Source organism: Geospiza fortis, unplaced genomic scaffold, assembly GCF_000277835.1.
Source record: "Geospiza fortis unplaced genomic scaffold, GeoFor_1.0 scaffold730, whole genome shotgun sequence".
Taxonomy (NCBI): Eukaryota; Metazoa; Chordata; class Aves; order Passeriformes; family Thraupidae; genus Geospiza; species Geospiza fortis.
The window spans coordinates 1,488,377-1,502,526 of record NW_005054458.1 but is presented as its reverse complement, the minus strand read 5'-3'; the positions used below and the strand labels follow the sequence as shown (position 1 = coordinate 1,502,526).

At 37.7% G+C, this 14,150-nt stretch overlaps 1 protein-coding gene across 4 annotated transcripts in view; it reads right to left on the bottom strand.

Moving 5' to 3' along the window:
* The window catches only part of CTBP1 (C-terminal binding protein 1), a 231,513-nt gene that overhangs the window by 25,382 nt on the left and 191,981 nt on the right, over positions 1–14,150 (bottom strand). For all 4 annotated transcript variants that reach the window (XM_031062713.1, XM_005427880.2, XM_031062715.1 and 1 more), the window contains 2 exons: positions 12,110–12,264; positions 2,213–2,357 (listed from right to left, as the gene is read on the bottom strand). In XM_031062713.1, the coding sequence (XP_030918573.1) occupies positions 2,213–2,357; positions 12,110–12,264 (300 nt within the window). The remainder of the gene's footprint in view (positions 1–2,212; positions 2,358–12,109; positions 12,265–14,150) is intronic.

Below are 14,150 nucleotides of genomic sequence, written 5' to 3'. Positions count from 1 at the left end.
GGTTTTAGATGGTAACGTAAATTAAATAAATGTGTCTCCTAATAGCTGCCATCAACAAAATTATGCTTTAAAAGGAGCTTAAAGAATTATATTATGTATTTGGGAAGAGGAGCAATATACCTTCTTCCCTAATAGGTTTCCTTAGGAAACTGAGGGAACAAAAGTCAGATAAATTCTCTCCTGAACAGCAGGAATTTATTTTTCCCAATTTTTCTTCAACTCTAAAAGCAGCTCATTTTTGAAAGGCAGACACATAGAAAACCACAAAAAGCAGAAAGAGAGAGGCAAGGAAATGAAGAGATATTTCACATGGGAAAAGACAGCACACTCTCATCTCATATCCACTGATCAATGCTCCCTTCCCTTTCCCACTGCTTTCAGTGATTTTGTGCACAAGTTCAATACTGAAAAATGCAGGAGTTAACAGGTATTACCTGGGCTCCCACTTCACTGGCATCCAGCTACACCCACAACTTGTATGTATTTTCTAGTCAACTATTAATAAAGTGGAGAAAAAACATGTTTTATCCAAGAAACACGTATTTTCATGCTTTGTAAGAAGATTAAAAGTGCTAATATAAAATAATACTTAATAGGAAAAGCTGGTAACAACCCCATGTGCCAGCTCTACAAAAAATAACTCAAGAAGTTACTACAGAATTTCAGGAATATGTTGGACTCTGGTCTAAATCTACATTTCAAATGCAAATCAAAGTCTTTTATAAAGAGCAAATCAAGATCACATTACCACCTTAAGATTTGCATTACTTACACCAGTTCAGCAAATGGAAGGCTCTTTGTCTCAGTAATATTTCATTCCAGCCATTTCACCCAAACTTGATATTACAATCAGAGATTTTACTGTATTCTTTCCACCATTTACTGGCTTTTGACAAGAGTGGACAATAATATTTTGTAAATTAAAGGATACACAACCAGGTTGGACCCTCAACTTTATAACTCAGTCTAATCACAAGACAGGAACTGAATAATAAGGAAGGTGGCCATTTCGCATTTCATATGAACAAGAATTTCCCAAATCTGTTGTGTACTCTAGCTTGAAGAATTATGTGGCTGCATTTAGGTTGTAACTTGGGTTACAATCCAGCATAGAGACCTGCAGAAGAGACAGCCAGCAAACCTTCCAAGATCTTCCTCTTATCAGGGATTTTCCCCACAAACTGGGCTCCTGACTGGTCTGAGCCTTTGATCTACACCTACATTTTGGCTTTTGATCTAAGATTACAACCCCAGGCCAAACTCTCCACACACACAGGTTTTCTGAGGCTCACAACACGTGTCTGACTGTGGCACCAGTTAAAGCAGGCAAAACACAGCCTTGCCCCCCTTTCAGCCCTGACCTGACCTTTATAAAACTCAGCACGAAGTGGTTAAGGCCCTGCTACCATTACAATAGGTGAATATTTTTTTACCATTGGCTGATAAACAGACCCCACTACAGCTCCTCACTACATCACTGGGGCTACTGCTAGGACTAAGCACTGCCACACTGAAATAAATGTTTCCAAGATCTTTCCAGAGCAGGATGGGAAACATACTTGGTCTCCACAATCTTGGAAAAGAAAATCTTTACTCCAAGTGGTAGGCTGACCTTTAGATTACAGGTAGGAGATAGTTTAACCTCAAGTAAGAAATGTACAGATCAGACAGCTGCTTTTCTTGCAGTCAAACATCAAGCACCATCTCTTCATAGTTCCAGTAGCTGAATTTATTCTGAAGAAGCAACAACTGATTCTCCTATAAAACTGGTATTTCTATTTTATGGACTAGTTTAGTCCACTAAATCTCATGCATCATAAATAAGTCTCAGACAGTTGATAATGATCTCATTTTTTATTCAAACAGAAGTAGTATGCCACAGTGATGGAATTATATTTTGTAATTAGATTAGAGCAGTAGTAGTTAAAATATACAATTGGGGTAAAAAAGAAAGAGATGAAAAATTATGGCCTTTCTCCTTGGGTTTATATTGAGCAGGCAGATTGTCATCCAGTCACAAAGCTGTTAATATTATCACTTAATTAACTAATGCTAGTATCTCCATAATGAGTTTTATACTCTGATGGGAAAATTATACAGCTTACATATGATGCTAGTATAAAATACACAGAAAACTAATACAAAGATTTAGATGCTATCAGATTTCTAGAGGCAAGTGTAAGATGCAAAATAAAGTCTGTAATAGCCATACCTAAATCTCCAGCAGATTTGATGTCAATATTATCAAAACCACTGCCAATTCGGACAATTATTCGAAGTGCTTTAAATTTCTCCAGGTCTTCTCGAGTTAAAGTTATAGTGTGATACATCAGGGCACCCACTGCTTCATTTAGTACCTAGAAATAAAATGAAGAAAAAAAAGTTGTTTTTTTTTCTTTCACAGAAACTCAGTTTAATCTGATACACATATTCCAAGTATAAAAGACACTAAAAGCATTAAATACAGATTCAGGGGTTTTTTTAAAGGTTACTTTTCTAAATATCTCTTGGTAAGTCTTTTTCATCTGAAGTCTCCATTTTAGCATGATGGGATCAGCTTCAAAAGAACGACATGATCTGTACTTGTGCTCTTAATAAGAAGGAAAGCTCTCCTCATTTCCCAGGAAATGCTCTGCAACACTGACCCCAGTACAAGTGCCACTGGACTGCATCTGCACACACAGAGCAAACACTCCCCACAAACAGTATTTTTGCTTAGGCATCTGATATTCAGCTATGAATGGAGTAACAGAGCAGTATCTCTTCACCACACACAGTGGCACAGGCATTCACTGCCCTATTAAACCACTGGACACCTGAACAGAAAACATTCAGTGATCACAAACTCCTTCAACAACAGAGACTGAAATTGGTCACTTCATACACAAAACCAAAAGTGCTTGCCCCTCAGTTCACTGACACTGCAAATAAGCTCTCACTGACAGAAAACTGGGTGTCACATAAATTGGTATTAACTGAGATGCCAAACTTGACAATATCCAGGAAAAGCCAAAGCCTCTGAGAAATAAGAAATTGCATGAAAGCAAAAATGCTGCAGAAAAGAACCCCAAAACTTGTGAGAGCACCAAAAAAGCAAAAATAAAAGACAGTCAGAAACCTCTGACAAATTAAATTATGTTAGAGTGCACAACAGCACTCTACACAACAGCACTTAAAATGAAGAGATGTGGAGTAAGGAGAGGGAGACGAGGTGTGGAGAATGGAGCCAGACATGCCCAGCAGTTTTGAATTCTGCTACCAAATAGTGACACTGCACCCCACACATATCAATTTATGGGAGCACCCCACAGCTGGTATCAATTTATTTTTCAGACAGCAGAGAGTATCTTCCTCTTTATCTGCAAATTGGATGATTTTACTTCTTCAAAACACGTCCCTGTGCTTGCACCTTCAATGCTCTAGGTAATATCCTAATGGATATTAGCCAGAGCATTGAATGCAAGACACAAAACATGCACAACACAACTCATTTCAGCAGCTAAGCCAGCTATAATGACTTCAAGAGATTCCTATGACACACTTCACATAAAAGTTCTGCAGAGGCTCTAAATTTCTTGTTCAGACTTTTGAGTCTGGTACATGCACAGATTCTGTCATCTGAATTATTTCTGCTCATATGAGCATTTGCTGGTGTAATGCAAGGTCAGTAAAAATAATCAACATACATAATTTTTAAAAAACCATTGCAGCAAATCAGTCTTGCACACAGAGGATTACAATTGCTGGAACCCAGGATCTGCAACAGTGTTAAAAAATACATAAAGAAAAAAATTAAAATAAAATAAAATCAAACCCCATTAAAAATGAAAGAAAAGCACTTATTACTGAATACTTCACAAAATTATTTATGCTATTTCAACATTGTTTCTGGACTGAGAACTTCAGTTCTAACTCAGATAAAGACAAGATTCCTTTGAGCAGAATTTGCATTTACTAGTAAGAACTGCAAAAAAATTTACAAATTACACATCCTTCAAGAATGCAGCTACAACATAATTCAAAGACCAGCTGTAGGCTCAGATCTTATAAAATGATTACACACACACAAAACTCCTTGATTTTAATGGTGCAAACAAGTCCTTTGGAGATTACATCCAGCAGCTCCCAATCAGAAAGACTGCACTCACCAGAATGTGTTACCTTGAGCTGTTACACAGGGCTAATAAAAACACAAAACAGTTTTTGGGTTTGCTTTTCCAGTAACATTACAGCTGGCATGGACTCAGCCTGAGGTATCCACACAAGAAACAATCCCTCTTAGGAAAGGAAAGCCCACCTAAAATGCCCTTAGGTTATTTCTGCTCCCACTAGAGGCTGAAATAAAATTGTTCAAGGATCTCCCAGCCTCAGTGATGTGGAAATTTCTTCAAATTCAGTTGCAGCACTTGTTGCTTCAAGCCTCAAGGTCAAGTTATGATATCCTGGCTATCTCCAACAAGCCATGTCCACTACTCTGTGCTGTATCATTTATTTTCCCTCACCCCTCCCAAGGGTTGTTCTGGATGCCTGTGCTGCAGGAGAAACCATCATCTGTGCAGCTGTCAGATAAGCAGAAACTGAAGCTTAGAAGTTGCAAGGACACACCCCTAAGGCTGTGACAGCCAGAGCCTCTCTCCCTGACTGGAAAAGGCCCATGGTGGGTGTATTTTGGGGGTACAGATCTGCCACTGCTTGAAGGACTTCATCCAGCAGCGGTTAAAGCACAGCTGAACTGGCTCACACATTTGTGTTTCAGTATCAGAGTGATTCACTTTGGGAAGCAGATTTTCATTGCATAACCATGCATATTTTATTAACTCAGCCAGTCTAGACTGGCATTTGGACTACAAGAGCACTGGTGTGGACCCATTATGACACATTTTTTGGGTCCATCTAGGTTATGGTTTGGCACTAGGAGGAGAGAAAAGTACTGGAAAGCTTGGGAATGTGTTCAATAAAAGGGAAAATATTTCCTAGCTATAGCTTAATGCTGACACTAGCCATTTCCACAGGCAGTTATTTACCCATCACATGGGATATGGAACAAGCAAATTCAAGTGACAAATCTCTTAGAATTTCTTTTTAGTGACTGAGTCTGTCCTAGGATTATGGGCTAGTTAGCAAGGAAATCCACTGCTAAAAATGTAATACCCTGCAAGTGTGTTTTATCACATTAATTTGATAATTTAATTATGTTATGGCTTTTTGCTACTGGACATGTGATAGAAATATGCCAAAAAGGCACAAAATAATAGCAGAAAATCTGAAGTTAGAAACATTCAGCATTGGTGAATGCTAATAATGCCACTTAGATTTTAAAAAACAGTGAAAGTTTCTGTATTTTGGAATTATTTGCATAAATTGTATTCTCAGTCATTACATACATTAAATGCACACAAGGAAGTCTGACAAGTCTTTAAATGAGTAAAATACAACACATGAAACTGATATCCAGCATAAATATCAACAATTCCAGAAAATGAAATGATCTTTAGAAAAAAAAAAAACCTGTGCATAGGAATAATTCACTGATGATTTAACAGAAGAGATGGGCGCACTGAGAAAATCAGGGAGAATATGTGATTTCTCTCCATCATTTTCCATAATGAACATAATTTTTAACAAATTCAAGAACTATTTTATTACAAGGAGATCAAACTTGTGAGCAAGATAGTAGGCAAGGCAGAAATTCCAGACCAGCCTGAGTATGTGGCAGTCAGACCATGCTCTTTGATGATTTCTTGCAAGGAAAGGCAATGGAAAAACCTGAGAGAAAATGAGCAGAGTCAGCTGTGCTCCTCCAACAGCCAATCCTGCTTCCATCACACTGCAACTGTGCCCTCTGGGAAGAGAGGATCCGAGGCAAAAGCTGAAGCAGGGGACATGAGTTGGGTTCCTTCTGTTACCAAATTATTATGGAGCTCACCTGCCTGATTTCTACACCTTCAGACTTCCTTCCAGCTGAAGCTAGAGCTCAGTGTTAAAAGTCTTTTTCATTCCCTATTCCATGAGCTGACAGCTTTTCCCATTTCAGCAGCCTGGACAGGTCTTTTTGCTGTTCTTCATGCTCAAAATGACTACTCTGCTTTCACAACATGCCAGGTCACCAAGGCTCTTAGGAAACAAATGACACAGTAGTAGGAGACATTTCTTTTCCCAAGAATTTAACAAATCCTGAGTACTGATTATCCAAGGTTTAAATCCTTCTAAATGTTTTCCCATCTACATGTTTTCCTCCTTCTTTCAGTACCACACTATTTTACCCATCACGCTGAACATCACACAGTCACCACTGTGACACACACACCTCATTATTTGGGGAAGAACTTTGAACATCTTGCTTATTTTTACAAAAACATAAATCACAACATGCTAAGAACTAAACAGCAAGGCCTTCTCTTCTTGGACTATCTCAAGACACTTCTAGATTTGACTATGAGAGGCTGATCCCAGACACTCATGGATCAAATCCAGAGCATAGAAACATAACACAGTACATGAAATGCCAAAATACTTCAGTGCAGAGACAAAAAAAAATTATAAATTACAAGATGAATATGACAAACTCTTCATCTTAAAAACAAAAATCATCACTAGAAAGTGATGTATTTAATCCAGTTCCAGAAGCTACAAAGTGTTGCATTTCTTGGACTTGAAATTTCATGTGTCATCTCTAAAAAAATTATGTTCCAGTGTCACCAACAGACTTGAAATATTTTGCACATTTGGGTGGAACAAATGTACTTTACCAAAACGGAGTAGGCCTTGCCTTATTTAACTTGCAAAAAGCAGCTGCATGTTGAATTTGTAACCAATAGTCTGTCACATGGGGAAGGCTGCAGAAACTCAGAGCTGCTCTCAAATCCTCCCTACAACACTGCAAAGGATCCATGTGAAACCAGCACCATTAAAGCTAAAAGGAAAAGCCAGTGTGCTCAAGTGGTATTTAGTAGCTCTCCAAAGCTCTGTTATATTGTGTTGCTTTTTACAAGTTCTTGCTTCTCTTTACAAGCTCTCAGCTCCCTGTTAGGTTCCTATGATCCATGGTGCTGTCAGTAACCCACTTATTTCATATAAACTTTACTCAGGCAGGATACTCTCTAGTGAGGACCCTAAACATTAATACTTGAGTTTATACTGCCCATAAATACAAAGTATAAATATTTTACACAAACATAAACAAAACTTACTTGCAGGCTCCTGAAAAAAAACTCTCTAAAATTTAGCCTATATATCCATACACTATATAAACTATACACATATATACACATGTGACATATATACATGCTAGTGTATTTCTAGTCTTCTAAAAATTAACACTAAAAATATATATATATATACGAATACATACACACAACTGCATAAATAACCTGTATAGTCTACACACAGCTTCCTCTTAAATACTATATTGAAGCCAGTCTTTCCAAGCCAGGATTTACTGACCATTGCATGCAGCTTTAATGACAGCAGTCAATTTGAGAATATAGACTCTGAAAACATTTTTACTGAATAAAAGGCTTCAATGAAAAATCTTTAACAAGAGTTCTGTGTTAGTTTGCCTATTAATAGGGCTGAATTCAGGTCAAGTCTATCAGACACTACAATGGATTGAACATCCATACCAAAGGATATTAGGGAGTTATGGAAGTCACTGGTGACAACTCAACCCAGTTTTTTCCCAAGTCTTTCATAAGGAGTCTGATCCAAAGCTCATTCAGTTTTGGGACATTTACAAGGCTTTGGATCAGCTCCAAGGTGACAACTTACTCCCAACCAGACTTTATTGTTTAGAATAAGGCTGCTTCCTTTCAATCTGTGTTCTTTGAGAATTTAAATCTGATGGAAAACTAAAATGCTTCATGTGCATCATGCATATAAACAGCACTGATGGTGTAAACACAAGCTTTACTGCTAAACAAAGAATTGGAAGCTTGAAAAATTATCTCATTTAACTATTGCTGTAACAGGGACAAATCAAAGAGCTGAACAGCAGAACCATCCTGAATTTGTCTGTATCAGTTTCAAAACATTTGTCACTTTTCAGCTCCTCTTTGAAATGGTCTTTCATAAAACTGCCATCACTAGAATTGTTTCTATATTTAATTCCTATGTCAAAGTGTGACTGAAAAATTTCAAGTTCTGTTAAACAGGAAGTTCAGATTTAAAGTTTTTTAGACTTAGAACTAGATATATGGAAATGCAGTATCCTTTTGAAAATTATTCCACGTTGGGCTCAGAAAACAGGAGTCAAAAGATCTGACACATTCTACCCCAACCTCTGCTAAGGCTGGGGCACAAGTTTACCCAACAGGCTCTGTTCCAAGGACTACTCACTGTAGTGAATACTCATAACATCAATGTTCTGGCCAACTGGGTAAATGATTGAAGGTGTAAACTCAGTCAACCACACACTTTTTTCTTCTACCTGATTTGCAACAAGATGAAGGAAAGTACATAACTGCAGAAAAAAGAAAATGGAAAAATGTACTCAGCCTCAAATAAACTCTTGACTTCTTTCCAGCCTGTACATTTTGTTTTAAAGACCATTCCTAATCAGTTGTGCTTCCTGTCTTTTCATCTGGGTTTGCAAGAATCACTATTTTCTCTCTCCTTGGTTGAAAAGCCTATTAGCAGCCCTTGCAGATTGTTTATATTTATCCCTCTTGATCTACACAGCACTTCCATGTTACAGATCACACAGCAAAGGTCAAAAAGCCCAAAAAACAAAGAACATGAACTCAAAAAAATCTTGGGCAACACAAAGATCTCAAGGGTGTGCTTGAGTCTGTTATGCCTTTAAAGGTACAGAAGTGGAAAAGAGCAGCAATATTGCAGGAGTCAGAGTGCTGGGTAGGCTGCCAAGGAGCCAGGAAAAGCAGCAAACTGTGAATGGCACTGAAATGAAGAGGGATTGGGAAAAAGAGACAAACAGACAACAGAGCATGAGATAGTGAAAAAAGGAAGTTGACCTGGAATGAAGATGGAAGCAAGCTAAGTGCTTTTAAATAATTTTTTTGGATGAACAACTGTATTTTTGGCAGAACAAACCAAAACACTGTGTACACTTGGAAGTAGTCTTAGATAGTTACTGAGAAAACTTATTTACACATCATTAATTGTAAAATAAAAGCCAATTTAACAGCAGTGAGGAACTTTTATAGACAGTAATGCAATCTCCAATAAGAAATTTGAACACTGAAATCATAAAATATTTTTACCCTAAATGACAGAAGTTTTCTGATAGGATGCAATGACCCGAACTCCCAGTTATGCCATGATAAGAGTTTGACAAACGTAATGCTCAACTTCACACAGCCACATGCAACATCTATAATAAAACAGAACTTAGGGGTTAAGGGATAAAAACATCTATTGCAGCCCTGCAGACTGGCTCAAAAGTAAACTGCTTTTTCTAGGGAGAATGGGAAACAAGGAGACAAACCAAAAACCAGTCAAACCTTACACATGAGTAAATTTCTGAAGAAGCATAATAAATGACCCTAACTACAAAGTTATTTCAAAATATTGGGTCACTCTCAGTAAATGTCAGTATTCATTTAAGCACGAGCAGCCTGATTTTCCAGAGGGAGGGAAATGTATCTTCATCATCCAAGCTGTTTTCCAAAGCAGTGAAATGGGGAACAAATGCTTTGACCTGAGATGAAGCACAGTTCTACTACATGCTATTACTAGTTTGCAACTTTACAACTTGTTACTTATTTTCCACACTTTAATCTCCTCAGCCATAAGAAGTGATTGGCAAATGAACTCTTGGCAGAAGGGAGTTGCTACAGAACTGCAACTCAGTTACCCAGCTGGAGAAAACTCTGCTGAATGAGCACACACAGAAAGGTATTTGCTAAAATCCGCTCCTGACGCTGCACACAAATGGCATTCAAATCCTCGCTTCTTTTCCACCTTTCTTTTTGTGTTAAAATTGCTCAGCCTGTTTTCTCCTCTATGAAAAACTACCTAGCTTATACTCTGCTGTCTCACAAGCTATAAATTCTCCTTTCTACTCTATTTCCTTGAAAAACTGAAAACACAGTATTTTAAAGCCGGTCTTGTCCCTGAAACTCTCATGACCAGCAGAAATCCCTTCTGCATGTTCCAAAATGTTAATTTCTCAAACTCTGACTCCTTACATCCCTGTGATCAAGGCTCCACAACTGTGCAAGTTGAGTTAATATGGGTTCCAACTTTCCTAGAGATCTTTCTGCTGCCTTTCATTCCTTCCCTCCCCATCTGATTCTTGGTTCATGTCTCTTCCCCTGCCCCATTACAGTCACTCACCTAAGAGTATCAAACAATGTCCATCACCCTTCTAACCCCATCCTAAACTTCCCAGCCTCTGGCTTGCTCTCTGCAACTTCACATTAAATGTATCTGTATCTGCTAGCCTATGGATTCAGTAGCTCTTCTTACTATCTATTATCAAAATCTGTATTTCAACTAACAGGGCAACATAATTTAGTATGGCCACAAATGTGAAATTAGAAATAAATCAACAGTTTGGATCCTGCTTTAAATATGCAACTCTTAATCTTAAAACCTTTTGTAAAAACAATTTTGTATTCAGCAAAGCACCATTCCCAAATAATGTATTATGCAAACAGTACTAAAATACAAATATTCCTCTAAAGATAGGTGAAAAGTAGTCATTTTCCACTGCAGATGAACAGTGAACACTTTTCCCACGTAAGTGAACACTGCTTAACACTCCATAAAACTGCTCTTTCTGCCTATGTTAAAGGAATACAACAGTATGATCATGAATTCTGGTTTGTGACTTGTTGTAGAAATTTATTACCTTGCAGGTCGAAATGTTTTAGGACTGTCTCATCCTTTAGGCAAGTGAAAATCTGTATTATGGCACTGATAGGTAGTGAAGATATATTTTCCTCATATATTACTGAGATCATTGAGAATTAATTATTTTTGTACAATAAAAAGCAAAAGATACAAGCTTTAGTATAATCCCCTCAATATAGCAGTTTTGTGAAGATCAGCAACAGATTACCTATGTCACTCATCAGTTACTCAAATACTTTTCCAAACCTGCAATTTGAGAGACACACAACTTCAGGATCTGAAAAGTTCATTTATTACACACCACTGCTATCAGAAAATATCCACTGGTTTTTTGCAAGGCACTCATGGCACACAGGAATTCCCCAGTTTTGATGCACCAGAGTAAATGATGTTGATTTTAGCAAACAAATCATAAAACTATACAGGTGGTGGAGCAGCCAATGGTACAGTGTTCACTCCAAGAGCAGACTGCTCTTATCTACTAATAGAAGTAGAACAGCATTTCTATTACTTATTCTTCATGTGTCATTTAGTTCTTGTAAGTGGAATCCATGTATTCACTCCTAACAGTGGTGTGAGATAGGAAAACAGTAAAACAAAAGCAACTTCTCAACATGATTAGAAAGAAATACACAGAAAAAAAGGCATTCTATCACATTTTAATTCTTGATATATAATAAAATAAAAAGGAATTGAGAAAAAAAAGCTTGAGTTTCCTCTAAATTTAAAAAACCCATATATTTTCTTTGAACCTTATAAATTAAGTTTTATTTTATTAAAAATCTCAACAAACATTATCTCTGCAGATCTATTATGAATGAAGACTGAGAAGTTTTCAATTCCTTGCATGTCTTCCAAAGTTAGGCTGACATTCACCACATTTTCCATGCAAATTTTGGGTTAGTATTTGTTTTGAAACTCTCTTCCAGTGACATTTCTCAGTGCACACGGCTGCCTAACCCAACCTGCAAAATTCCTTGGCTGAACAAAGAAATCAGAAAGTTACCCACACAGACAATCCAATACTTGCGGTCTGTCTTTCCAGGAAAAGGCTGAGCAACAGAAATGTTTCCAAGGAGCATTTCAAGATATCATGTAGTAAGTAGTATTTTGCCCAGACGTAACTCTCTCCATGAATCTAATTCAGTAGGGAAGCAGAGGGACAACATCCAATCCACTAAAGCACAGCTCACCACAGACACTGCAGTTAACAAGTCACACCTGACAAAACACTGTTCTAAATCATTAAAATACTTGCATTCCCTAAAACACCTCAGCTGTCCCTCTTAAACATTACCTTTTCATGAATTTCTTGTGTAGACTGAGCATCACAAAATGCCACTGTGGCTACATCCTTCAGAATAGGCATTTCTACTGTACAGTCCCTGCCATCCAGCAACGCTACCAAAGGGCGCGGGTGCATGGGCCCGTTCATGATCGGAGGTCGAATGCCTGCAGAGAAACAGAGAAATCTTGTTATTCAGGCCATGCAAATGGCATTAAAAATAGGTTAGAGCTAGTCTGGTTTATTCTGACGGCAGAAAAAGATTTCAAGGACTGAAGCTAATAAAACAGGAACAAGTTTACACTCAGCTGTCAACCAAGCACAGAAGACCTTAAGAAGAAATTCCATGGGGTTTCTGAAGGCTGAACTTTGAAAGATGGATAAAATCATGGAGGGAATAGTATACTTGTTTTTTAAAGATAGATTTCACTGTACTAGTAAGTGTCTGTGCAACCTTGTTCAACCTTTAGGTTTTGACTGGATTCCACACCTTTGTGAGCTCTAGAAAGAGTAAGAAATATCTTGCCCAGGCTTGCAAGAAGAGTGGAGCTTATGCAATATAATAAGCAACTCAGTGAGGATTTGAGTATTCAATTTACATATATAATGATGATTTTGCTGAGACTAAAATTTAACTTTAAAAAGCCTACCACAGCAAAATTTTCCATTTACTGAGGATCCAGTGTCCAATTTTACAGGCAAACTGCTGATCTATGTAGGTCTGCTTAGACTTAAAAAGTTTTACCAAACAGTTCTATATAGCTTAGTCAAACACGTCATACTTAATCCACCACTGAAAATTCTTACAAAACAGGAAAAAAAAGTCCCTCCCTAAATCAATGTCACACTCTGAACACTGTGGAGTGATTCATGTCAAGTATCTGGGAAAAGGAAAATCGGTTCAAACTGAAGACTTAATTTACATCCTCCTTATAGAGTCTGGAAATGAAAAATAATCCATAAGATATTTAGAGGGCATCTCTTTAACAATACAGATGCTATAAATACACAGAAGTACTCAAGGGAATAATATTAAACCACTGCATTTACAAAAAGCAGTTAAGTATGGGTGGGAAAAAAGACTTCCTGAAGAGATAATGAAAAACAAAACGAAGAATAAAGTACATTTTTCCCTCTTTTAAAATAAGAAGTTTTAAGCACTGCAAAGTGAATCAGGCTAGATATTTCCTGTACACAAATTTCAACAGATATTTTTGTTGCAGTGTCCATTTTAAAACACTGCTTATTTTCTTGTTAATCCAAGTTGGTCCAACAGCAATGCAAATGACTAAGGTGCCCCAGTTAACTTCTACAAGCAATCCCTGCATTTTAAGTCCCAGCCTGTGTCAGAAAGCAAGTCCTGAAAGACTGGTATCTGCATTTCAAGTGGATGGAAAATCAGTAGAATCCCAGCTGTATAAGGTATCTGGTGAAGAAAACCAGCTGCTGGGAAGAGAGATTTTCACAAGTCAACAAAAAGAGGATATGACTTCCCCCTGGGACCAGCCTAGAAGTCTGAGACAGCTCCAGGGACTGCTGCCCTCACAGTCCCTCTCAGGGGCCTGGCCTGAACCCAACAATTCCATGTCCACTCCCAACCAACTCAGGACAGCCCAGCACCACTACAATCTGGCATTTCAATTCTTTACCTATTCAAACTGTTTTTATACCTGAAGACATGAGAAAAACATTTGGTTCTTTTCTGTTCTACTGCCAGCACCTCCCCACACCTGATGATACCATGGACTGACTGACTCTGCAGCACTCTCACCATTTTTCAGATGGGGAAAAACACCCATCAGCCAAGTTTGTCATGGAAATCACACTGTTGCAAAAACACCCACTCCTAACCTGTACTATGATAGACAAGCTTAGAAATGCTTCTGGTACACGTTATTTCAGTAATATTCAGCCACCAAAACTAAATGGAAGACATTAATATGTGATTTTTTAAAACTGTGCAGCTTGATAACTTATTACTGATACTTGTTTGAACGAAAAATGGCCACATAACCCTCATAAAGACATTTTTAGTAAATAAACTACATACCAG